The following is a 26,804-nucleotide window of genomic DNA, read 5'->3' as shown; positions in this document are numbered from 1 at the left end:
CGTGGCTCATTTCCATGTGTATGTCAGAACTTAAATACCCCCAAAAGAAACATTAAGATAACATGAAATATAAATGTGGCCAAGCTAGAAAGGGTGGATTTGGTGGAGAGTCTCCCTTATTCTTATTGGTGTCACATCAGATCACAATAACTGTGCCGGCCCTCTACCAACCTTAGGCATTGATACAGATCTTTTTTTCCCCTTATGTATACCCCATAGCAAACTTCACATTTCAGTCTTTTTGATGTGGACAAATGATCTGCTCTCCCCTTTATAATGCAGATAAAACTGATGTATGTGTTTTTTAAGAGCATATTTTCCCTGCACATGCTTCTCATTATCCGAGAGGCCTGGACTCAATCAGTAAAGGAGCAGAGAAACCACATAATTGAAAGGAGAATGACGGTGGTGCATACTTGGAATATTTGTGGGAAGGGGATTGCTGACATCAGAAAATGTAGTGGCCTGAGTGTTAACAGCATGGAAGAGAAATCAGCTTTCTGTGTTTCTGTGTTTTGAAAATTATTTTTAAGGGAATAAAAATATGGGCCAGGTTTGACATCCTTTTATGAAGTTGCCCTGGAAACTTTGATGAAGATTGTTAAAGAATAGCTCAATTAAAACCTTCCCCATTAGAAGCTAATTAGTACATCCCTTATTCATTTTGGTTGTTTTCAAGGGGCATGTATTTGCATTGAATTAGTGACATTTGTTCCATGTGATAGCAAACTAAGATAAAAATCACAGATGGGGAAAATTATTTAGATTGCCTGTTTTGAAGAAACCTAATTTCCTCTTTATTACATTTAGATTTTCAGTTCAGATTTTCGTTTTACTATGTTTACATACAATGATCACATTTTAGTGTGGTAGCCAGTTTTGCTTTCTGGATCATGGACTGTAAACCAAAGCTTATTTGAATTTCCCGTATGAATTAGAGAAATAGAACAAATGACAATAAACCATTTTATTAAGGTAAGATTCCATTTTTTTTTTCTTGTACAATTAGTTTCTCTTTGGTCTATGTGTGTGTGCCTGAGAGAGAGAGAGTGGGGGAGGCAGATTTTTTTTTAAAAGCAAACAATTTTTGAAGCTAAGAAAATTTTGATGACCCTCTTTACTCCCAGGAACATTCTATCTGCCTCAGGCTGCCAGTTGGGCTTTTGTTAGGGAAATATGATGAATTTTCTGACCTGGTGCTTTCTGTGACCAGGCTACGCGGTTCTCCCCTGGAAGCCTGAAGGAGAGAGGTTATGGTGAGAACAGGAGTGCAAGATTTCTAGCAGGTTCTTTTTTTTTTTTTTTTTTTTAAGGGGGTGAGTATTTGCTTCTGAGATTTTAGGGTCGTTTGCAGTAGAGTCCATGCTGTGTAGCTAAATCCAAAATATGGGCCTGTTGTGGCCCTCCTTTCCCCCATCACTTTAGGTGACGGTCATTCTGTACCTACGTTCTCTGACGCTGTGCCTACGGCGTAGGTGTATGCCTGCAGTAGTTTGTGCAAGTGAGAAAGTTAGCTGGGTTATATGATTTGTGGTTTAATCTCACTCTAGTCCTTCTTGGGAAGGCAGGGTTTAGATTCAGTTCTGCAATGGCACCACAGGCAAGGCAGGTTCCCTGTGCTTGCAAGGCAACAGCAGGAGGAGGAGGGGCTGCCTTCTGCCTTCAGAGAGTGACTCAGACCCTTCGGTATGAAGATATGAAATGCTGGCTCCTGTCCATGCACCTGCTGGATGCCACACCTGCAGTCAGCACCTGAGCCCCACTCAGACACAAAAACCAGACTGAAGGCAGATGGGGCTCCCTTGAAAAGGGGCACAGCAAAACAGGGAGCTCTCAATTATGTTAGTAGAGCCCCATTGGGAATTGGGTTTAGTCATCCCAGTGTTGATGTGGGGGAACAGATTACTTTCTTTTAGATGCAGCTCACTCACTTGCTCAAGATACTGTTGGAGTGCTTCAGGAGTTTGCTTTCCTAATGAATTTCTCTTGTGAACTGTCCTCTTAAAAACTGGAGAGGCAGTTCTGTGGAGGGTTATGTCTTAGAACCAAGGAAGTCACAAGACCTGGGTTCCAATGTTGGCCCTACCAATGGGCAGCAGTGAAATTCTGTTCCAATTAGTTATGATTAGCTATCTGTTCTGGACTTGAGCTTCCCTCTCCAGTTCTAAAATGGAATTAATCACATCTGCCTTTATTTCCCCATAGAGCTGCCGAGAAGGACAAATAAAATAGCAGAAGTGAAAGAGCTTTTGTTTCCTTAGAAGGAAGGCTGAGAAACTAAAGGTAACAATAACATTATTATTGTTGTTATTCCATGTCTTTCTTTGTTTTCTTCTCCTGCTGTGGCCTCTAGCAAAGTTTTGGGAAAGTTATTTACTCAGAATGCAACTATTAAGCACATTTTATGTACCAGTTAATGTTTTAGGTATTGGGATGGATACAGTGAAAAATCACACACCCAGCCCATGCCCTCTAAGATCTTACAGTCTAGCAACTTCCATTTCCATTTCTGGCTCAACCTGTAATGGTGATTGCTACCGGGGCACTCAGAAGCTTAAAAGGTGAGAGTTAACTTTTTTTTCTCTCCGCACTACAGCTGGGGATTTCTGTCCCTGGAGCTGAGTATTCCAAGGTCTAGATTGGAGATATATGGGAGGAAAGGCCATGGGGACAAATAAAGGAATTTCTTTCCCTCCCACATTTGCAAAGTACCTAACCCTTAAATGACCTTTTTTTTTTTTTTTTTTCCAGAAGTCCATGTTTAGTTTCATCCTGGGTTCTGTTCTGTTCCTAGTCAATATGGTCTAGTCCTCTCTTACGACCTTAGCTGTCATCCATATGCTAGTGACTCCCAAAGATATATCTCAACCTATCTTTGATGTCAAGTTGGTTATCACATTCCATGTCTTCTACTCAGCTCATAGGTTTTTGGTGTTTTCCTCCTCTTGGAAGCTTTTTCAGGTAGCCCAGGGTTTTTTGCAGAGCGCTATGTGTTGCTGGAGCTATCAGCTCATACCTTTGTTCTCCTGTTGAGTTGGGCCTCCTCTGCCTGACTGGGAGCTCCTCAAGGACTGGGCTCTGTTTTATTTATTTATTTATTTATTTATTTATTTATTTATTATTTATTTATTGCCACCCTAGGGCTTACCTAGCACAATGTCTGGCTACAGTTAAGTGCTCAATAAAAGTTTATGGAAAATTTGCTGTGATAAGTGTCATCATAGAGAATTAATTTTCCATATTGAGCAGAGTTGAGGTCAGGAATAGATGGAGAGGGATTAGGGAAAAATCTTCAAAGAGAAGGTAGAAAGCAGAACTGCCTTATTTTGAGAGTTCTGGCTAAGAAGTATCCACTCTTGCTAAGCCAGGGGCATCTCTGACCTATTGCCTCCCCTGCTTTAGGACTGGATGACTTTTATGGTCAGGTCTGCAAAATAAACCTCTGTCTATAATACATTGACCATTTAAGACAGGTGTCACTTAGTCATATAATACTAAACAGGGCTGACCTTAAATGTGCCACCTTAACTGAGGCTGAAAATAGAGCTACACTCACAGGCTCATTGATCATGCCTGCTTAGTTCTATAAAGCAAAATGTCCCTTAAGATATATTGAAGATTGGGATTTAAAAACTGACAAATTCAATTCTCAGAATGTAAGCAGGTTGGGTCACAAGAACTGAATGTCTTCAAGCTGACTGTCAGATCTTTCCAAGGGCAAAAATGAAAGATGATATAAGCTATTACAGGCCATGAACCTGTTCTCACCCACCTGATGCTTTTACTAATTAGCTTCTTGGCTGGGTGGCAATTTGGGGCAAGTGCATGCAAGCTGGATTCACAGGGGAGCCCACGTTCCACTCTGCCATTTCGCAAGCCACTGGGATACTACACTGCTTCTCTTGGCTTCTTTCCCTCCCAGGAGCCCTGCTCTGCCCTGGTGGAAAAATGAGAGCGGGATAATTTTTCATTAAATGAGGGAGGGATTTCATGGGACTCTGGTGTTTTGCTAATTTTATTTTTTAGTGGGTTGTCTAAAAACATTTATGCTTCTTGACCCATCAGTTTCACTTCTAGGATTCTATCATGAAGAAACAACCTACAGTATTGAAAAAGGTTCAATCACAAAGTGTTTTTGTAACATTATTTAGACTAGCATAAAATTGGAAGCAATTTACATGTCTTAATAATTGAAGAATGGGTAAGTGAATGCTGATACACTTGTTTAATGCACTATTATGCAGCCATTACGATGTTATGAAGTTATGCCACAACATGGAAAAAGTATTTATGATGAGGTAAAATGCAGGATCCAAAATTACATCTTATTAATAATTCATTGCTTTGTAAAAACACAAATACACATAGGAACGCTAAAGGAAATATAATGTTAACAATGCTTAAGTTGAGGTGCTGGGATTATAAGTGATTTTTTCTTTATTAAAAATATGTGCATGCTGTGCTTATGTTACTTGTAAAATAAAATATAAGTAGACATGAAAAATGGGCAGTCTGGCATTGGAGGTTAGAGATTGGTGAAGCAGGCAGCTTCTAGGTATATTCTTAAACTTTTCTCATTTTAGGCTCCATCTAATTACAGGGACCCTTTATACTTTTCCTGAGATAATAAAGAAGGGGATGTGAAGACATAGTCTACTCCTCTTTGGGAATGGATGTGTTTGCTGGGGGATAGAGGGAGATGGCAACAGGATTCTCCTTGCTACACAGTATGTCACTGCTCACATCCACTTCAGGGTTGATCACTTTTGTTGCCTATAAACATGTTCAAGGTAATTGCTTCAGAACAAGGCAAAGTCAAACTGGGACCAAAAACGACCAAGACCTTGAGTTACCGTCCCAGAAACGGATCTCTCACACTGATCCTCAGTAAGATTTGGAAATGCCAAGGCCTTGCTGTGGTTCTTAAAATAATTTTTCAACCTAATCTAATAGGGTGGTGCAAAAATAATTGCGGTATTTGCAATAGAGTGTATTAAGTCGTCCTTGCATTGCTATAAATACCTGAGACAGGGTAATTTATAAAGAAAAGAGTTTTAATTGTCTCACAGTTCGGCAGGCTTTATGGGAAGCATGGTGCGAACATCTACTTCGCTTTGGGATGGGGGCCTCAGGAAGCTTGCAATCATGCCAGAAGGCGATGGGGGAGCAGGCACATCACATGGCAAAAGCGAGAGACAACGGGGGAAGATGCCACACAGTTTTAAACAACCAAATCTCATGAGAACTCACTGTCAGAACAGCACCAAGAAGATCTGCCCCCATGATCCAATCACCTCCCACCAAACCTCACAATTCAACATGAGATTTGGGCAAGGACATACCTCCAAACTATATCGTAGAGGTAGAGATAAGAACAAAGAAGAGTCAGGGCTGACTCTTCTCTTAAGCCTTTTCTTGAACTAATGCTAGAATTAAGTAAGAGCCAATGCCAAGCTGGTATGATATTGAACAGACCTGAAATAGGGGGCCTGGAGACATCAATCCGTGGAGGTTCATGTTGCTGTTCAATCCACCTCACATCTTAGCCTAAAAAGTGAATTTGCAAAGCCTTTCTATAGTAGTACTTCTAGCTGAACACTTCCCCCTTACCTCCTTGAATTTTCCTTCCTTCCATTAACATTTTACTTCCAATGGAACTGGAAAATCAGTGGTAGCATTAAAGCAGGTTTATAGTCTTTTAAAACCAGGGTCAATTCTATGTAATAAGTAGTTATTAAGCATCTTCTTTGTACAGGCAAATAATGCTAGATAATATGTTGTAGTGGAAGGGTTCTTGCCCTAGGCATTATAAAAACTTTCATTTTGGTCCTGGCTCTCTCTTACCCTTTGAGGCCCTGGCATCTTCATCTATACAAGAAGAGGGTGGGACCACTGGGTGGTCTCCCAAGAGCCTTTCCAGTTCTGAGTTTCAATGATCTAAGGACCCCTGTGTAGTATAGTAGACTGAGTTGCAAATAAAGGTTCCTTTTTTTTTTTTTAAGTTTCTTTAAAAAAAAAAAAAACCTTCATAAAATTGCTGTACATTTCTTTTTTTTTTTTTTTTTTTTTTTTTTTTTTTTTTTTTTTTTTTTGAGACGGAGTCTCGCTCTGTCACCCAGGCTGGAGTGCAGTGGCAGGATCTCAGCTCACTGCAAGCTCCGCCTCCCGGGTTCACGCCATTCTCCTGCCTCAGCCTGCCGAGTAGCTGGGACTACAGGCGCCTGCCACCTCGCCCGGCTAAGTTTTTGTATTTTTAGTAGAGACGGGGTTTCACTGTGTTACCCAGGATGGTCTTGATCTCCTGACCTCGTGATCCGCCCGTCTCGGCCTCCCAAAGTGCTGGGATTACAGGCTTGAGCCACTGCGCCCGGCCTAAAATTGCTGTACATTTCTAAAAAAAAGAGGCTACTTTGAAATAACAGTGACAGTGATAGCTTACTTTTATTGAGGCCTTATTATGTGCCAGTCTCCATGCTTAGCACTCTACATGGATTAATTCCCGTAATCTTTATAACAACCCTGTGAAGTATGAGCACCATTATCCCTATTTTGCAGATGATGAAATTGAGACTTGGGAGATCAGGAGACATGTACAAGGTCTGTTAGTAAACCATACATCCAGGATTTAAACTTGGGCAGTGTGACTCTAGGCCCAGACTCTGTGCCACGGTGTTTATGATGCCTACCCGTTACCTGTTGAAAGTTTAGAGATAACCTGCAAAAGGACCATTGTTTTTCACATCCCAAATGAAGTGAATTGGTATCTTAGGTTGCAAGAGTGTTGGGACAGGTATTCTCTAGGGTACTTTGGCTACAATATGGACCAACCTGAGAGAACGTAAGAATTTACTGGGGCCTCTCGCTTTTTGTGAGAGGTTGTGTGTGTGTGTGTGTGTTTGCACAAATACATACACATAGGTACAGGGAAAACTTTGAACTGGCCCAGATAAGGGAGTCAAATTGGATGAAACAAGTTGACCAAGATTTAGCAGAGAAACAGCTTTCTTAGACTTAGATTCTTTATCCTGGTTGGGTAGAATGAGAGGTAGGGGCAGAATGCGGGAGGGTATAGAAGAGGAGATAGAAAGAAGATCTTATAGGCATATTGCAAAATTTATTTGAAGGGTGGGAATTTGGTCTGTCCTGACCACCTTGTAATGTGGATTTTCTGGGACTTGTCTTGGGAAACATCTAGGCCTTCATTAATATGTTTTGGCTCAACCTCACAGGTGTATTGAGAGAGGCCAATGACTGCAAATGGAGTAAGAATTTAGTTTGGCCTTGCTTCCCTGTTGTTGTTATAGAACAGTTGATTATGTAGATTCAAATTGCATTTTTGAAGACAGAACCACAATTATTCTTTTTTTTCCTATCAAATATTCTCAGAGACAGTCTGTGTGCCCAGGAGAAACAAAGTTATTTTATTGATTGAAGATGATGTCAGACCCCTGGCAGTGGCATGATTAAAGCTACAGGGAGATTAAAGGTTACAGAGTTCATACTATTTTAGTTCTCGTGCATGAAACAAGGAGTCTTTTCCTTTCCTTTCTCAAATACATGGAGTAGTGTTTTCCTCATTATGTGACTCTTGACATGTAGATGAACATAAGTTCTTCAAGAAGAAAATAGTAAACTGGAGAGGACTCTGCAAAGCTTTTTCCTTAGGCTGATTTCTTTTTCTGTTTTAAACAGAGACAAAGATGGCACGAGGGGGGTGAGGGTAGGGGAACGATCTGTGTCCAGTTAACATAAAGTGATTTGGGTTTTGAAAAGGATATGGAGGGGCCGAGTGTGATGACTCATGCCTGTAATCCCAACACTTTGAGAGACCGAGGCAGGCAGATCACCTGAGGTCAGGAGTTCAAGACCAGCCTGGCCATCATGGCGAAACCCCGACTCTACTAAAAATATGAAAATCAGCCAGGCATGGTGACACATAGCTGTAATCCTGGCTACATGGGAGGCTGAGGCAGGAGAATAACTTGAACCCGGGAGGCAGAGGTTACAAGGAGCCTAGATCCTGCCATTGTACTCCAGCCTGGGTGACATAGCAAGACTCCATCTCAAAAATAGATTAAATAAATAAATAAATAAATAAATAAGAAAAGGATACAGAGGACAAAATTGAGAGAAGAAAGACCTTGCACGAGTAAAGTTTTCTCAGTGAAGAGCTGAGTATCAGGAGAAAATCAGTAATATCAGCCTGAAGAATCTAAATCGTACTGGAAAATAATCATATGGTAGTTTCTCTCCAGGGACTCAAGTTTAAAAGCCTTGGGCGGTTTTCTGGTGTTTCAGTTGAAAAAGAAAAAAAAAAAAAAAAGGATGAATGTTTTTTTCAGAATTGGACAATAGAAGCCGGTGGTTATGTACCATAGCTCTGTTAAAAGTCCAGCTTTGATTCCAATTAGAAGTTGTTCCTCTGCTTCAAAATTAGGGGAGACACCCTAAAATAATTACCTTGCAGATTTGAGATGATTTTGCTTTTGATCATGATTATATGTTGTGCCAAAACAAGATGGAAAGACACATTTCTGTGTTTGTTCACTGTATGTCTGTTCACTTTATTTTTGGCAACATTGCAAGGAAATAATGTTAAATTAATCACTTTGTGGTTTTGTGGATTTTTTAAAAACTTGAATGTTTTGAACATGCTCTCAAAATACAGAGATGTTTGTGTGCTTCTTTTGTATTGCTTTCCTCCTCTCATGGAGTGGATTAAGCCTTTCCTTTAAGTGATATGAATGAATCATAGATAGGCCAGGACAGAAGATAGGAATGTGGTTCATGTGCATCTCACTTAAACTCCTGAGTCTTAGAATCATTTTGATTAGGCTGACAAGGCTTTGCAGAGAGTCCAAGCAGAAATTAGACGTAAGGACTATCTCAAATCCAGGTCTATTATGCATTTGCATCTAGTCTATATAATGTAAGTCTGTGAGTTTTTTTTTTTTTTGCTGAGACACCGGGGCAATGGAAGTGCCAAGAAAGCAAGTGGAGGCATCTTCTGCTTGGAGAAGGGTTGCATTCTGTGTTGGGAAGGGCAGTCTACTTTCCTACTCCAAGAATGGATGGACCGTTGATTAGATGATCAGAGTGTAAGCTCCATGAGGGCAGGGATTATATTTTATGTGTCTTTGTAGCCCTTATTGTGTCTAGCATGAGGCTGACACATGTGTGGAATAGTCGATAAATACTTAATAAATACTTAATGACTTGGTTGAAAAGAAGTTGCCCCCCTCCCGCCCCACCTATCTGAGCTTGAGGCACTCAAATTGGGAGCCTCACTGAGTGTTCTTTTTTTGACCAAAAACCTACCTTATGATGACTGCACTCCCTTCTGGGATGTGGGACAGTGAGCCTCACTAACCTCCCCTGCTACTAATAGCAGTTTAAAGGTTGCACCCTAAAGGCGACAGTGGTTTTGGCTTTTGTCATCATCCACCCTTCCAACTTGGAATGGAAGTGGTAGCTTTCTAGGGCTGTGAGGTCAGAACAGAGCAAGCCTTTCTAGTCTCAGACCTGAACATTTCCATCACTGGAGACCGGCCTGGCTTTCCGGACACAGCTGCTGGACACTGAGGTTTCTTTTCTGCCCTAGTGGAGATGGACTCTGCTACTCATTTAAAAGCCAAGCACCATAGGAGGACAAGTCATTCTCTTGGAAGAACTGGTTTGGTTAACTGCTGGCCATTGGTGGCAAAATAGAAACGACGTTTTTATTTCTCCCTCCCTTCCCCTCCTGAACATTTCAGAGTGACCAGTGGTTGGACTCTTGGCGGCGCTTACCCTGAACCTGAGTGTTAGGGGAGAGGGAATCTGCCGTTGCGGTTTCTGGAGCTGCTCATAAGCAAGAATTCCCTATCCTGATCAAGGCTTTAAGCCTAAAAGAAAGCAGAAATAGGTATGGAATATTTCTGTGTGTGTGTGTGTGTGTGTGTGTGTGTGTGTGCGCGCGCGCGTGCGCGTGTGCATGTGTGTATGCATGTGTGACTGTGTGCATGCAGGGTGGGGTGGATGTGACGTGGGAGGGGGTGGTATACTTTTCAGGGTCTAGGGCAGCTCAGTGTCTGCATTTCCCTGCCTTGCAGGGAGCGTATGTAAGTCATTTTTGCTTTAACACCATACATGTTCCTGTTTCCATTTTTTGAGCAAGGAAAAGTAATTTGGTAGTCATCTCTCTAGTTTTGGGCACCAAAAAAGATTTATATATTATGCTTGTCAACCTATCAGAATATCCCAATTTGACAGTTCAAGTACAGGAGTCCTGGAGGCACATTGGGAGGAATGGAAAAGGGACTGGTTGCTTACCCCACTGGTGTGCACTTCCCAAGAGAATATGATGAAGGGGACTTTGGAGGGTCCCTTCGTGTTGTCAGACTGCCCAGCACAACAGTTGGAAGCCAGGTAGCAGTAACCAACAAGAAGTGAAGAGAGAAGATGAACTTTCTTCATATACTATATATACATTCTGGGTCACTCTGTCTCTGCATGACCAAAGGAAGGGGGTTCATGTTTCCAGAGAGATTGCAGGCCACTTAATATCATAGAAATAAGAGCCTGGGAGCCAGGGATCCAGAGTTGCCATCTAGAAACCTGATGCGGGTTAAATTGACCTTTATTGTGACTTTTTGTGTGACATTATCTTCATTCTCCACCAATTACTAAAGATCCTTAAAGTGAGAGTTTCATTATTGAACGTTATTATTTAATTCTAATACTTAACATGACAGATTCTGTCCAAAGAATTTTTGAATCTCTAATGAATTAGTGGATACTGTACAGTGCTGAGAGAGAGAAGTCATCTACCAGTCATTTTTCAGTTGAGAAAACAGACGTCAAGAAAAGAGGAATCAGTTGTATACCCTGTAAACCAATAGTATGATTAGAATTTGAATATTAAATTGTGTTACTAAAGTTATCAGTTTCAGTCAACCCATATTACCTGTTTAGAAGAATTGGTGGTGAGGGAGGGGATATGCTAATCATACACCCTTTCCAGAAGGATGGTCTTTATATTTTTCAATTTCTAAATTTTGTCAGAGGCACACTTCAAATAAAAGAGGCTTCCCCTTTAAGCTTCTCCTACCCAGTAACAACAACAACAAATCTCGATGACTATTTCGGGAGGGCTGAAAGGCAACTTTGTCAGTAATAAGTATTCCAAGTCCTTCTCTTATTAAGCCAAGCAGCATCCAAAATGGACACTACAAAAATGATTTTTTAAAAAGATGTTTCAGAGCCTTATGAGATCAGAGAAAAAGATTTGCATCGAGGCAGGGATCATTACTATCTGGTGCAAGCCAAGCTCTCTTCACCTTTTATTTATTTGAGTCTTTATTTTGCATTTTGTAGCTCGCTTCATATGCTGAGCTGCTTTACAAATCCTGTTATGGGGTAATTTTCCCCACTGTCCTGCCCCCACCTCCACAGTAATAAGATTTGGGTTTTTACCTTAAATAGAATACAGAGAGATGAAGCCTGTGAATATGGACCTTGAAAAGTTACCCACTTTAATTACCCTACTTGACTGTTCCAGGTTTCTCAAGCATTCTTAGGAGTTAAGTCCAGATTGAATATTTAGCTCATGCTAAAAGTGAAAGAGGAAGCCTAGAGCTCTTATGCCTCCACTTTCCTCATCATATCAGTGCTAGGGCCTGGAATCCCCAAAAATCTATTAATTTTAGGTTAAATTCTCTACTTTGTTTCTGCAATAGAATCCTCACCCTCCAATATCCATTTTCATTCCCTTTAGAGGACTAATTTATCCATCAACTGGGTGTTAAGCTTCCTGTTTCCCCTTCCCAGGTCAAGGGCAGCCCAGGTGCCCAATTTCTCTCTCTCTTCACAAGGCACCACCAGCAATAGAGATGAGAAATTCTGAAGAACAGCCAAGTGGAGGGACCACAGTATTGCAGCGTTTGCTACAAGAGCAGCTTCGCTATGGCAATCCTAGTGAGAATCGCAGCCTACTTGCCATACACCAGCAAGCCACAGGGAATGGCCCTCCTTTCCCCACTGGCAGTGGGAACCTGGGCCCTCAGAGTGATGTGTTGAGTCCCCAAGACCACCACCAACAGCTTGTGGCTCATGCTGCTCGACAAGAACCCCAGGGGCAGGAAATCCAGTCAGAAAACATCATCATGGAGAAGCAACTGTCTCCTAGAATGCAGAATAATGAAGAACTCCCGACTTACGAAGAAGCCAAGGTTCAGTCCCAGTACTTTCGGGGCCAACAGCATGCCAGTGTTGGAGCTGCCTTCTATGTCACTGGAGTCACCAACCAGAAGATGAGGACCGAGGGACGCCCATCAGTTCAGCGGCTCAATCCTGGAAAGATGCACCAAGATGAAGGACTCAGAGACCTTAAGCAAGGGCATGTCCGTTCCTTGAGTGAACGACTAATGCAGATGTCACTGGCCACCAGTGGAGTTAAGGCCCATCCACCTGTTACCAGTGCTCCCCTCTCCCCACCACAACCCAATGACCTGTACAAGAATCCCACAAGTTCCAGTGAATTCTACAAGGCCCAAGGGCCACTTCCTAACCAGCATAGCCTGAAGGGCATGGAACACCGAGGCCCCCCACCAGAGTATCCCTTCAAGGGCATGCCACCCCAATCTGTAGTGTGCAAGCCCCAAGAGCCAGGGCACTTCTATAGTGAGCATCGCCTGAACCAGCCAGGGAGAACAGAGGGGCAACTGATGAGGTATCAGCATCCCCCTGAGTATGGAGCAGCCAGGTAAGAGAGTTCTCTTTCTGTCATTTCCTGACCTCATCCCCAACCAGCTTCTGCTGTGTGTTGGGAATCTTAGGGAGGGAATGGGCAGCTGTTTGGTATAACAAACTCTGCAATGCATGACAGGCTTCTGGCTTAGAGAATTGCCTGCCAACCTGAATTTGTAGCCTCTGTAGCCATGATTAGCACTGTATTAACAATCCCTTAGCTTTGTAGGTTGAGCGTGGCCTCAATGGCCTAGTGGATGAACAGGAGCAAAAGTCTTGATTTCAGCAGCTATTCGCTGTCCTGTCTCCTAGGATGTTGAAGAAGGGGTCTGTGTTTCTCATAAACCCTCCTTGAGAAGTAGAAGCAAATTACCTTGCACTTTAATTAGTCTGGAACATCCTATCACTTGCACATATTCCCCTCCATGAAGTTCTCATCATTTATTTTTGCAAACAAATCTGTGTATTTCTTGTCAGTTAGCATTTTTCCATAGAATTACCATTATTCTTTTGGACACTAAACAAATACCCAGATGTTATGGTGGGGGAGCTATGTATGTATGTAGGTTCAGAATGTTACTTGCCTTATGCTTGCAGTTTATGAAATCTGGACTGTTGTATCTTTTTTTGGTAGAAAATTTATTAGTTGCCTGTCACATTTTTAAACCTTTGAGTTAAATTCCCATCACATCATATAGAAATTTTAGTCAGATGCTAAAATACAGAAGGAAAAATAGTACCATTTCTGTCTTATATACTTAGTTGTTCCTATATATACTTCTTAATTATTCAGAGGTCCTTTGTCCCACTGCTATATTCACTAGATCTTATGATTCTATGATTCTGTTCATTGTTCCTGTTGTTAGTATTTGGGCCATGTCTCTGATCAGTAGTATTTCAACATATAGGGCAGGAGAAAAGGTTTAAACTGTGGGCACCAATGGTGGCATTTAAGTGTGGCATCCTGCCCCATGACCGTGAGTAATGATGGGTGGCCATCAGGTGTGAAGTGCTTGGTCCTAGGCTGGCCTTCATCTATATGCAGCTCACAGACTAGGTCTGTGATGTCCTTTGATGTCTACCTCTTTGTCTCCTGTACCCTACTTGCTTATTTTGGAAAAAACCTTCTGGCTTGAAGTTCATTGAGTGACTCAGGAGAGAAGGCAGTCATGGGGTGGAGTAGGGTGAAAGTAAGAGAAGGCACCTAGCATTTCCTGGTATTTCTTTGTTTTGCCCTCCAGGTCCTGTTTTTTTAGCCAGAGGCAGTTCGCTTTGGGCTCCACCCCTAACATTGCCAGTTTAGGATTTTTTTTTCCCTCTTAACCCAGGTTGATTTCCTAACCCTTCAACCTCCTCTGTGCAGCTTTCAAAGCGCAGGAGCCTATGTTCTGATAAGTGTCTTGGAACAGGAAATGGGGTAACCGACAGGGCCACTCAGGTTTAAAAGAGATCAGGAACCAGATTCCCATCTGACCAATGAAACGGAAGACCCGGGGAAAGGTTGATCTGTTCAAGACTGCTTCACTTAGTGGAAACCCATTCAAGCCAGCAAAATATCAATGAAGCTGGGGGTTTCTGTTTTACTTTTCCCGTCAGTATGGAAGAGTCTGTTGATGGGCTGACGTCTGTTGCCTTGTGGGAGGGGAGTGTGTTGGCTGGGGTGTGGAGCAGAAGCCACAGCCCCACTCAGCACACAGCCCGCCTTCCTAGGAAAGCTATTTTCAGAACTCATTCACCAGTATTGTTTGTGATCTGAAATGACTCCCACAGTGTTTGAAGCTAGATGGAAAAGCCCTTTGATCTCCCTAAATAAATAATAGGGAGCCCAAAGAGGGTTTTTTTTTTTTTTCTTTTTTTTCTTTTTTCCCATCCTGATTAAACCACCGGAGAAATTTAGCTGCATGTATTTTACAGGAAGATACATATTTTTTTATCCTCCCACCTAAGTTATCTGTGGATTTCTCTTTCTTTCTGTCCTCAAAAGCAACAGAGCCCATGCTGATCTACCCTTGTTGAGCAACATTTTAATACACAGTTTTGCTGTAACAAGTTTTTCTCTATGGGAGAGCAGCAGAGTGCTTGATAATGCTTGATGAATAAGCAAACCTAAAATGGCCCTAGTGGGAGGATGCTCTATATGAAATTTGGGTCTGCATCAGGCAAATTCTGGCTGTAAAATTGTTGCAGGGCCCTGCGTGAGGGAGTGGCACCTATTGACATATTACTGGCAAAAGGAGGTAGTTGAACTGCTTTCCAGAAGTGTACTGCTTTAAGGTGGTGACACATTTTCCCTCCTCCATTTCCTTTAACCAACTAGCTATACAGTTTTTGAGTACCTTTCCAAGTAACTGCTGCTAGCAGCAGCCAATTAGAAGACTACATTCTGAGCCCTTAATCCACAAATTACAGATCAGGATGCAAAGCAAGCTTTTTGAACAAATTGCTGTTAAGAAAACATTTGTTTGCTTTTAGAGATGCAGTGAACTGCTGGAGATTTGCTGTTAAAATGAACAAAATTATAAACAATCCTTTTATTACTTCATCTTTCTTATGTCTTCCTCTCCCCACTTAAAAAATAAATACCTTGAATGCCCAGAACTCCAGATGAGAAACAAGGCCAAGCCATCTGAAGAATTTTAAAATTTCAGAGTCTTTGTCTTTCTAAGTGCCGAACCTTTTCTGCATCCTGGGTTTATATATTTATCAACTGCTTTTAAAAATTAAATCATTTCTGTTTATAAAGCAGCCACCTCCTTTCAATTGTTGAAATCATGCCCAGATCCGAGGTTTCTTGAAATCCTTGTTTAGTGGAATCTAAGGGTGACCTAACTCTGTAGTTCAGAGCAGAGCTGGTTGTGCAAGAGAAACCATCAGGAATTTGCAGCCTGCTCCAGGATTCACAGATTCACCGATTCACCATTGCAGAGCCTGGGAAAGGCAGTTTCTGTGGTGAGGATCAGTCGAGTTCCAGGCTATTGGGTGGCACCTGCTCTGGTGAGAGTGTGTGTGCAGGATTGCACATGTGTGTGCCAGGAGTGTGGAGTGTGTGTGCATGCACATGTGTGCATGTGTGTGTGGCTGCAGAGGGTGACGACTCCCAGTCATCGATGTGGCAGGGTGGAAGGTGCTATGTCAGCTGGGTGGAGTGGCTTTTACTTTCCCTTTGTGTCCTTACTACTGTCTCTGGGAGGAGTGTACCCCCTACCCCACCCCATTCCCCCAACTTTGGGGAGGATCCTGATTTTAGTCACTGGCCTTTGTCCTGCATGTATGCTATGTCCCCTTTTCTGCAGAGCCCCAGTTGCCCAGGTAGCCTTAGGAAGGAGCAGGATGAAGGGAGGGAAGTGGCGGGAGGCAGGTCAGGGCTTGCATGGAATCATGTGATTCTGTTGTCTGCAGGCGGCTTGTTGTTCCTGGTTAACGTGTCAGTGGGGAGTGATTCAGGCTGCTGTGTGCTGAAGGACCTGGAGAGTGTGCTGCTCATGTGGCTGCCACCTTTATTATTACTGTCATTAATCTTACTGTTATTATTTAATTTGGGGTATATTTTGGCTTCCTCTGACATCCCTCCCCCACCTCTCCGCCCAACACACACACACACTCTGCCTTACCCCCTGTCATTCCTTAATCCTTTTTTCTCAGGGGGAGCTTCACCCCAGTGTTCATTCCATCCTGCTTTTCCCTGGTGAGTGGATGCTGAAGCCCAGATTGAGTTCTTCACTGAAGGGCTTTCTCTCCCTTTGCCACTGCCCAAGCCGTTGCTTGTTTGCAAACCAGCCAGTGACAGCCTGCCTTGGTTTTCCCAACATCACAATGCACTGAGATCTGCTTCCTTTTCCAGTCTGGGGAACTGAGGGGCAGCTGCCTTGTCTCTGTTTATCTTCATCCTCAGCTTATCTGACCCCAGAGACCTCCTTCTGCAGACCTCATGGTCTCCTCCTTCCCAAGGTCCCTGGAAGGCCATGTGCTGTCGTCCAGGGAGTGGAGGGGCCTTTCAGTCTCCAGGCAGGAGGGAGGCCAGTGGCCGAGTTTGTTTGAGAGAGAGGTCTGGGTTGCTTGATGAGGCCCAGGGGAGCTGTGGAGAGAAAGCCCAATTCAGAACTGGGCGTTCAGTCTTTAAAAGAGAATACCTTCCAGGCCTTGGACTTGCAAATTCTGGGAACAAAAACGAAGGTTAATATAGTGATTTTTTTTTCCCTTAAAATTTGAGAGCTGCATTGGAGAACATGAAACGTAAGCCCCTCTTTTCTGCCCACAAAGCAGAAAAGAGGCACACAAGCCCCAACAAATCTCAGGACATTATATTTTAACTCTGTAGACATGTAGAAATTATAATAGCTCTCATTCAAAGAGAGAAAAGAGCACATAGTCTTTTACCTGTGAGGAAACTGAAGATCCATAGACTGGAAAATAGGAACTCTTCACCAAATAAATGTATAAATAACTCCCAGGCTTTTGATTGAATGAGTGCTTTGAGCTCTGGGGAAAAATATTATGTATGGCAGCAACTTTCCAATTGTACTCATGAGTACCATGTCAATTCTTCTTTGCCCAAAGAGTTCGCATGCCCTGTTCAATATTCAGCAATTATTTATAATGACAGATGTATGTGATTGGAAGAATGTGGGTACACCAGAGGCATAGATGGGGCTGAGCGACAGAATCCAGGGTTTGAACAGGTTTGAGGACTCTTGGGAAGATCTAGGTTATTGGGTATCCATGAGAAAGTGTTTGGAATGATTTTATAGCTATACAAAGCCCTTATAGTGAAGATCCCTTGTAAACATGGATAAATGAACAGTAATGGTAAATGGAGTGTGTGTGTGAGGAATGTGCTTTAGCATCTGGAATGCCAGTTAAAAGTTAATTGCTCCTGGTTATTTGTCCCAGTTCCACCATGAATTTTATGCAATTTATTGCAAAGATTACATGGATATCCTTTAAGTAACAAGCTAACAAGATCAGCTTATCTCACTGGGAGGTAGAGAAGTGACTCTTTGTAATTCCTATTGCGCCAAAAATGAGAAGACCTCAGTATTTTTGCAATTTATTTGTGACCTCAAGAATAAAACGGGCTCATGCAGATTAAGTAACTTGCGCAAAGTTACACAGCTCGTGAGCAGCAGAAGAGGTCTCCAGACTCCCTCTGTTGGGATCCAGATCCCATGCACTTAGCCATCTGTCTTCCCTGGATTGAGAAATACCAACGGTAGAACAAGCGTCCACAGGACATGGGAGCATATGAGGTTAATTGGGCATGAGCTAGGGGATGAACAAGCTTTTTGTCTTCAGTGCACACTGACAGATATTATTCCTGGTAGTGGTGACAGTGGAAGTGATCCATCCACATACTCTTAATTGTTTCCCTTAATGGCTAATAGTCATTAGGTAGGAATTGTTTATACCTAGATGTTAGCATTTTGTACCTGGTAATTGGGTACAAAAATGGGAGAGCCACATTAAATAATGTGCCAAAGGTCTCTTTCTGGAACTTTCTATGACCAATAGGCTGGAAATCTGAATATCAGTACACAGAAATCAATATATTGTGGTAGTAGAAAAAGCCAGAAAATGGGAATTGGGAAAGAAGGATTCTACCCTGGCACTACCACTCTAATATTTGGCAGATCATTTCCCCTTTCTGGACCTCATTCCCCATCTGTCCAGTGATGGGGTTGAACTAAATAATTTTCTTATAAGGCCTTTCCAGTTCTTACATTTTGTGATTCATTACACCAAAAATAGTATGTTAGCATTGCTTGTAACCCTCTTCAAGTCTTTTTATGGTTACTGCTAATGGGAATCATTAAATCATTAACAACTGGAAGCAACAATAATTATTTAGTGTCTGTAATATAAGTATCTACCAATCCTTGAATAGTTTTTTTTTGTTTTGTTTTGCCTTTTTTTTTTTTTTTTTTGGTGAATGTATGAATTACTAAAGGGAGGTGCAGATAGCAAGATGAGGGGTGGTTTCTATGGCTGTTCGTTGTTTCCTTCCTGGCAAATGGAACATAGTTTCTTAACTAGGATCTTTATGTGTGCTGTACCACATGTATAATGTCAGAAAAGGTTTAATTTAAAATAATGAGATGAAAATTACCTTGTAGAAGAATGGTTTGAAATGTTTAGACTTGAGCAAATGGGTATACAAGTGTGTATCACTATGATTTTCACAAAGTGACCATGGAGGTTGTCTGGTTCTGACCCTCATGGGATCACACCTCTCTTTGTCAGGCAGAGTCATAGAAGGTCAGGCTGGAAAAGGACTGTAGTCTTTGCAGAGATAGAGCAGGCAGGGTTAGACTTCCCCATAGTCAGACCCTGCCTGCTCTTCGTTTTGCAGGTGTCCTGGGGGCATCAGAAGCCTCCTCATCTCACTTTTGTGAGCCCTTCTCCCCCAGTGCCTTGGGAGAGAAATTAACCCGCACCTGCCCTTCATGTTTTACAGGCAAGCGCAGGACATCTCATTGCCATTGTCAACCAGGAGCTCTCAGCCTCACAGCCCTACTTCTTCTCTGACCTCTGGGGGGTCCTTGCCCTTGCTACAATCTCCAGCATCCACTAGATTGTCTCCTGCCCGACACCCCTTGGTCCCAAACCAGGGAGACCATTCAGCTCACCTGCCTAGGCCGCAGCAGCATTTCCTTCCTAATCAGGCTCACCAGGGGGATCACTATCGTCTCTCCCAACCTGGCCTGAGTCAGCAGCAGCAGCAACAGCAGCAGCAGCACCATCATCATCATCACCACCAACAGCAGCAGCAGCAGCCACAGCAGCAGCCAGGAGAGGCCTATTCAGCTATGCCTCGGGCTCAGCCATCCTCTGCTTCTTATCAGCCAGTGCCAGCAGACCCTTTTGCCATTGTTTCCAGAGCCCAGCAGATGGTTGAGATCCTCTCAGATGAGAATCGGAACTTGCGGCAGGAGTTGGAAGGATGCTATGAGAAGGTGGCAAGACTGCAGAAGGTGAGGCTTCCGTTTTGGGATATTAGGGCCTCTAAGTCTTATTTGTGGGACTTGTTTAATATCCACATTAAAGTGTCCACTTGTGAATCCCAGCATTACTTGTGGCCGATCTTCAGGACTTTTATATCTGGAGGTTAGATATGGGTCAAACTTCGGAAAAAGCCTTCTACCTGTCTACCTAGGAGAAGTAATGTCTTACATTTACACAAGGAGAAAAATAATTATACAGTTTTTCCAGATGCCATAGTCCTAAAGAAAACGTGATTGATTCTTTTAGAATTCCAAAAGGCAGTGATACTTTTTGATAAGAATACTGGTGATGCCTGTATAGGTAAAGGATCTGACAGCACCTTAAGGCTCATTGTCTTGGTCACATTTTCCCAAATATGAATTTGAATCTTAAATGTAAAAATAAATGTAGTTCTTAGAAAAATCTCACCAGCTAAAGTTAGAGCGGTCCTGCCTTGTTCTGGAAAAGGCTCAGAATACTTTTCCTAGTGGGAGTTCTCATAGTAACTCTCTTTCAACAATCCCTCCTCCCCACCCTTTGATTTGGTCCCTCTCTGCAGCTCAAATTCAACATCTGCTCTCTTTCTCTGGTGTGTGTTGGGGGCAGGAGGGGCTTAACACCACAGCTGGGTGACAGGTGACAGCCCTAGGCTGAGGAAATAGAAAAAGGATTGTATCTCCAGTTCACATTCTTCTCTGCCCGCCCCGCTCCTGCAGCTGGGACTTTAGCTCTGGAGTACCCCAAGCGAGGAACCTTAGCTCTTGGCTTCCAGGGGCTGCTGGTGAATAGCGTTATGCCTTTGGCAGCTTCTTTGCAGCTTTTGTCATTGTGGAGCTCATGTGGTTTGGTCTCCCTACAATGTGAATTGTTCAGAGAGGTGAGGGTGAAGGTGGGGAAGGGACAGGGGGATGCCTTGTATTGTCCAGAAACTCTGTCCTTAGGAAACACCAGGAGTAGAAATTTCAGAGGCCTGAATGAAGCTGAGTATTTGTAAACAGACATCAAATCTGGGGGCCTAAAGGAGATGGGGGCTTATTATCAGCAGAGGATTTTTTCTTTTTTTTTGGAGACAGAGCCCCGTTCTTGTCATCTAGCCTAGAATACAATGGCGCAACCTTGGCTCACTGCAACTTCCGCCTCCTGGGTTCAAGCAATTCTCCTGCCTCAGCCCCCTGAGTAGCTGGGATTACAGGCATGTGCCACCACACCTGGCTAATTTCGTATTTTTAGTAGAGACGGGGTTTCTCCATGTTGGCCAGGCTAGTCTTGAACTCCCAACCTCAGGTGATCCGCCCGCCTCGGTCTCCCAAAGTGCTGGGATTACGGGCGTGAGCCACTACGCCTGGCAAACAGGATTTTTATATAGGAAAATGGCTTCCCTGTCCCTTAGTTTTCCTAAATCTGGATGAGGGTTGTTGGAGTGCTCTGAGAATTGTTTCTTCCCGGCTATTCCCTGATTTTGTATTTTCACCCCCTCATTTTAACTATATCCCTGCCCCCATCACTTTGGTGGAATAAATTAATTATATCCATACACTGGAAACCCAACCTGGCTGATGAGGTTAGCAGTTGACACCCCCTCTCCAAACTCTCTCTTCAGAGTGATCCCAGCCCATCTTTGATACAATCACTGAAGGATGAACCCAGCTCTTCTACAGACCCTTTTTGCCAAAGGATCCAGGGTGATTGTATGTGTGTGTGTGTGTGTGTGTGTGTGTGTGTGTGTGTGGGTTCAGCCAGTGACAGGGAAGAGGAACAGAATAGGATTGCTGTTGTTTGTTCCCCAAGATGGGAAAAGATGCCTCAAATAAGTGTAACTGGAACAGCTTGAGTGTTGGGAAAGTAGAGGCTGACCCAGTGTCAGGTAGAGTAGAGGGGAAGGTGGAGCAGGAGAGGAAAAGAAAAGTGGGGAAAATTAAGGTAGATCCCAGGTAGTGCTGGAGGAAATGAAAAGGCCCGAGGCTCATGAGGGGAATAAGTAGACAGAGTAAGTCTGGAAAACCCGCTGCCACCCTCCTCTCTGCCCCCACCATCACCCAGCCCAAACCAGTGGATCTATCCTTCTGTGATGGCTTTTCCTGGAAGGCCCTACTGAGAGCTGTGGGACTTGCCCTTTTGAAGGATAGAGTATCTATACAGTGGGTAGGGGAAGGATTAGTATAAGATCTTGAAATAGCAGTCTGCACACCTTGAGGAAAGACACTGCCTTCCAGGTGTTGCATTCTGTGCACAACTGGACAGCCTTGAACTATAAGCGCTGCCCAGAGCAGACCAACACCAAGCCTGCTCTTTCAGATAGAAATGTTTATTTTCTGTCCCCAGCGCTTGAGTTTCATGCAAAAGCTTCATCAGGCGCAGGCCTTGCAGATCTTGTCTCTAAATGCCATTCACCAGTTTTCACCTTCTGTGCTGCTATCTTGGTGCCATCTGTGAAGAGAAAAACACTTTTGAGTCTGCTCTTTTCCGTGGTGTAAGCCTTATTTGTTTGCAGGCAGTCCTGTCTCTGGCAGAATTTTGGACACGGAGGCGTGTTGAATCTGACTGGTTTGGCAACCTTACCTTTCCTCTAGTGTCCCACTAGGGGCCTGATATTTCTCCCCAGAAAGTACCCTGAGCTTTGTTAAACAGGATAGTGGAAAACACAGAAGGAATGCAGAATGGTTGCAGAGTCCAATTTAATCTGAAAATTGCTTAATAGGCCATAGGTTTATTTGTCTTATACAAATTATATGCAAATATCTGTGTGGTTATTATATGTGCAATGGAGCTATACTAGTTACAGAAAGACTGTGGAGTCTAATTTCTCATTTTCTGCCTGATTGTGGCTGATTCAGAGCAAGACTCTTTCTCTTTGAGTTTATTTTCCCCATTTTATTTTTTTATTTTTTTATTTTTATTTTTTTGAGACAGAGTCTTGCTCTGTCGCCCAGGCTGGGGTGCAGTGGCCGGATCTCAGCTCACTGCAAGCTCCGCCTCCCGGGTTTAGACCATTCTCCTGCCTCAGCCTCCCGAGTAGCTGGGACTACAGGCGCCCGCCACCTCGCCCGGCTAGTTTTTTGTATTTTTTTTTTTAGTAGAGACGGGGTTTCACCGTGTTAGCCAGGATGGTCTCGATCTCCTGACCTTGTGATCCGCCCGTCTCGGCCTCCCAAAGTGCTGGGATTACAGGCTTGAGCCACCGCGCCCGGCCAATTTTCCCCATTTTATGAGATTTGCAGGGGTGTCATAAAACACAACTCTGATTGTGAATTTCTGTTCAAAAATCTATACTGGTTTCCCACTGACTATGGGATAAAGCCCAAATGCCTGGCATTAAAAGCATTTTATGATCTGACTCCAGTCTATCTTAGCAGCCATATCTCGCCAGGTTCCCTCTGTGTACCCCACAGTGTCCAGCCAAATTAGACGACTGGTCATTCTGGGAATGCATTTGCTTACTCAGAATAGAATACCCTTCCCCTCACCTCTGCTCATTGAAATCTGACCCAGCTTTCAGGATCTGACTCTAAATGCCATCTCTTCCCAGATACTGTTCTCCTCCCCACTTCCCCCAAACAGGAATAACTTCTTCCTTGTCTGTACTTTATGGCACTACTTCTACTTTTCTTAAAGATGTATCTTGCCCTGTATTCTTTCATTCGATTGGATTGAAACCTCCTTGAGGGCAGTGGAAATGTTCTCATTCATATTTACACACCCCCAATAGTACTTTAAAGAGTTGGTATAAATATTTGGTCCTTGGTAAATGTTTGTTAAATTGAACTGAACTGCTTCATGAAGCTTGGGGTTTTTAGGGTTGGTCTCTGCTGCTGACAGTTGCTCTTCAGAGGCAATTTAACTTTTCTCTCTGCTAAAATGAGAAGAGGTATCCTGCTTATTAGTCAGATAATCAGTACAGACTGGAACCAACGTGTGAAAGCCCTTTGAATGCTTTGGAATAAAGTATCTATATACTATATATATTATTACTAATATTTTCAAAATTAAGAGTTTTCTTCAGAAATTAAAATTCTTTATAACCATTTATAAAATTTATTCTGTCTTACCATCTCCTCTGAAGGTAGAAAGTGTCTATTTTTTTAACCCGAGGAAAGACCATGGCACCATGAGTGAATTACTAAGCTTATGGTTGAAGGTGGAGATCCTTCCTTGAAACTTTTCTCGTCTGACTGTGTTATGCTTGCCTCCTGGCCATCTGTGAGCCCTGGAAGAAGCTGTCACCGAGGATTTGCATGTTTGTTTTCAGACCATTTTCCCCATCAACCTCCTACCATCACCACCATCTTCTTTTCTGTTGTTGTTAAGGTGGAGACAGAAATCCAGCGCGTCTCAGAGGCATATGAGAACCTCGTGAAGTCATCCTCCAAAAGAGAGGCCCTAGAGAAAGCCATGAGAAACAAGCTAGAGGGCGAGATTCGGAGGATGCATGATTTCAACAGGGATCTGAGAGGTGAGGGAACCAAAGGACTTGTCTTTGTACTTCTGAAGCAACTGCAGGGTGGTGAAGGGAAGGGCTGAGCAAGATTCAACTAGGCTCTTTGGGGCTGTCCAACCCACCGGTATGGGCAGTAAATGGCTGGGCATGTGCCAGGCTAATTTTTTATGACTGCAATAGTGCTCAGTCCCAAGCTTGATTGATCAAAGTGTGGATGCACCTCACTGGTCTTCTGAGCGATGAGCTGATGTGTTTATCAGGCAGGATCCCTGCTGGGACCCCTGGACCCACCTGGCCCACCCCCACAATAGGTGCTGCCTCTTCTTTTTAACAGGTTTTGCAGAGGCATGCCCTTGGACCGTGCAAGCTTGAAGTATAATGTCCTCTCTTATTTCCAGGACTCACTGACTCCTTTTATTTTTGACTTTCACCTGATAATATTGAAGACTTTGGGAAATATTTCTACTTTAAAGTGCCTTCAGCACGTTCAAAACTACTGACTTGGGGATGGTACTTTCTTTATTGCTTTTTCTCTCTCTCTCTCTTTTTTTTTTTTTTTTTTTTTTTTGAGTTCGAATCTTGCTCTGTCACCCAGGCTGGAGAGCACTGGCACAATCTTGGCTCACTGCAACCTCTACCTCCCAGGTTCAAGTAATTATCCTGCCTCAGCCTCCCCAGTAGCTGGCTGGGATTACAAGTGTGTGCCACCATGCCTGGCTGATTTTTGTATTTGTAGAGAAGGGGTTTTGCCATGTTGGCCATGATGGTCTTAAACTCCTGACCTCAGGTGATCCACCCGCCTCGGCCTCCCAAAGTGCTGGGATTACAGGCATGAGTCACCGTGCCCGGTCAGGGATATTACTATCTATCTTTGAATTTTGGTTATTTTATCTTTAAAGTCAGGCAGCCCAACTACGTGCTGCTAGTTGTCCCTTTCTAGCTTTGACATTACATGAGTTTGAAGACTTTATAGTAACTGTGATGCTCTTTTTCTCTGGTTAATGAAAGATATCTTTATATATTTGGGGAAGGATAATTTCATTGAAATTTAGAATTCTGCAGTTAACTTAGGTTTTGGCAGTGAGGAGTGAAAGCATTAAATACTTACCTCCTCCTCCCCGGCCATGGTCTAGTATTATTTTGGGATTCACATTTGCAAACTCATGTTAGTCACCCATTCCTGTTTAACAAGAAGAAACAGGCTTGTTTTACCAAAGGTCAGTATTTAGAGGGCCAATAGTATGTGCATGATAGTTTATATTTGAGACCCTGTTGATTGTCTCCAAATTCCACAGAGCGTCTAGAGACTGCCAACAAGCAGCTTGCGGAGAAGGAATATGAAGGGTCAGAGGACACCAGAAAAACCATCTCGCAGCTCTTTGCAAAAAGTAAGTCTGCAAGCTGCAGAAACAGGTATTAATGTGTGGATGGGAGCAAGGTGCGTGAAAAGATTACACTGTTCTCTTTAGCCTTTTAGAACAGCCAGGGCAGAGTCAATATCACCTAAGGATTGTTTTTCCTATTCAGGCATGAAGTTGGAAGATTCTGTTCTTTTCCTCCTAAGCCAAGAAGGCTGCTTGCCACAACATCTTGTCATATCACATTGCTCCTTCAGCATTAAACTAGAGAAGCCTGTTGAAATCCCTGCTAGTGTCATTGCTACCTAAATAAAGAGCCTTACTGAACATGAGGTCCCTTCATGTTGAAGGGATTTTCTTAGAAGATCCCGTGTGCTGGCTCTGGTAGAGATAGGATTAATGTGCAGGATTGATGATAGTGTTTGGAATACTTCACCTGTATCTGGGGCTCCCTTTGTTAGGCATCTAGTATTTATTGTTACACAGTGGCAGATTGCAAGGGGAGCTAATCCTATGGCCTGAACTAGTGACTCTGGCTGCACAGTTGGAGGATGTGGGGGAGGGCAGAGCTGTGTCTTCCTCATAATAGTGTTTCCTTTGTCTGGAAATACTCCTAGGACCATGACAATGAATTAATCTTCTTCTTTATCGGTCTCTAATGGACCCCACCCAGCTAGACAATGTCTAATTATTTCCAATTGCCTTAATAAAACCAGCAATAAAAACTTCGTAGTGGATTGAGTCCACAGGGAGAATTACTCTGGGAGAAACAGATGAACTGCTCTCGTTTCTGCAGATGCCTGTAGCTGGTTTCCTCTCCCCCCAGCCTCCCTCAGTGTAGCTCTGGCTGTAGTTGTGCTCAGTAGGGATTTGTCAGTCTCTTCCATCTTTGCTGGGTCTCCAAATGACCCTTTCAACTCATTCCATGCAGCTTCTAGCGAGCTTTTACAAGTTCGTTTGATCTTCACTTACAATACCGCCCTCCCTTCCTGAGTTATTCTGTTGTGCTCTGGCTTCAGAACAGGTTTTTTCTTTTTCTTTTCCGTGTACCTCCTGTTCCTTTGTCAACATATCTTAGAGTAAGGAATGTAGTTTTTCTGGTGTCATCAGTGCCTAGTATAAATTTTTGTGAAATTGCTTTTGTGGTATCAGAGTTGCTCTCAGAGCTAGTTCACTGGCAGAAAGAGGGTGGCAGACTTTCAGATCAAAACAAACAAAACGTATAGATTCTTTGTTCTGGATCAGCTAGATCATACTCCTCTCTGTATGGAGATGGTATTTCAGGTGTCCTAGGAGCTCTTCTACAG

The 26,804-nt window shown here is 43.1% G+C and overlaps 1 protein-coding gene across 6 annotated transcripts in view; it reads left to right on the top strand.

The window, feature by feature from the left end:
- The window catches only part of AMOT (angiomotin), a 68,656-nt gene that overhangs the window by 7,210 nt on the left and 34,642 nt on the right, over positions 1–26,804 (top strand). For 2 of the 6 annotated variants that reach the window (XM_065538399.1, XM_015444153.3), the window contains exons 2-7: positions 2,206–2,283; positions 9,756–9,904; positions 11,809–12,742; positions 19,178–19,694; positions 24,010–24,154; positions 25,435–25,527. In XM_065538399.1, the coding sequence (XP_065394471.1) occupies positions 11,871–12,742; positions 19,178–19,694; positions 24,010–24,154; positions 25,435–25,527 (1,627 nt within the window). In that variant the 5' untranslated portion in view covers positions 2,206–2,283; positions 9,756–9,904; positions 11,809–11,870. Of the gene's footprint in view, positions 1–2,205; positions 2,284–9,755; positions 9,905–11,808; positions 12,743–15,566; positions 15,676–19,177; positions 19,695–24,009; positions 24,155–25,434; positions 25,528–26,804 lie in introns of those variants that run through there. The other 4 variants (XM_074029151.1, XM_074029149.1, XM_065538400.2 and 1 more) reach the window with 3 other exon arrangements.

The sequence above is a fragment of the Macaca fascicularis genome, chromosome X (genome assembly GCF_037993035.2).
Source record: "Macaca fascicularis isolate 582-1 chromosome X, T2T-MFA8v1.1".
In the NCBI taxonomy this organism is placed as follows: domain Eukaryota; kingdom Metazoa; phylum Chordata; class Mammalia; order Primates; family Cercopithecidae; genus Macaca; species Macaca fascicularis.
This window is presented reverse-complemented; position numbering and strand designations above follow the sequence as displayed.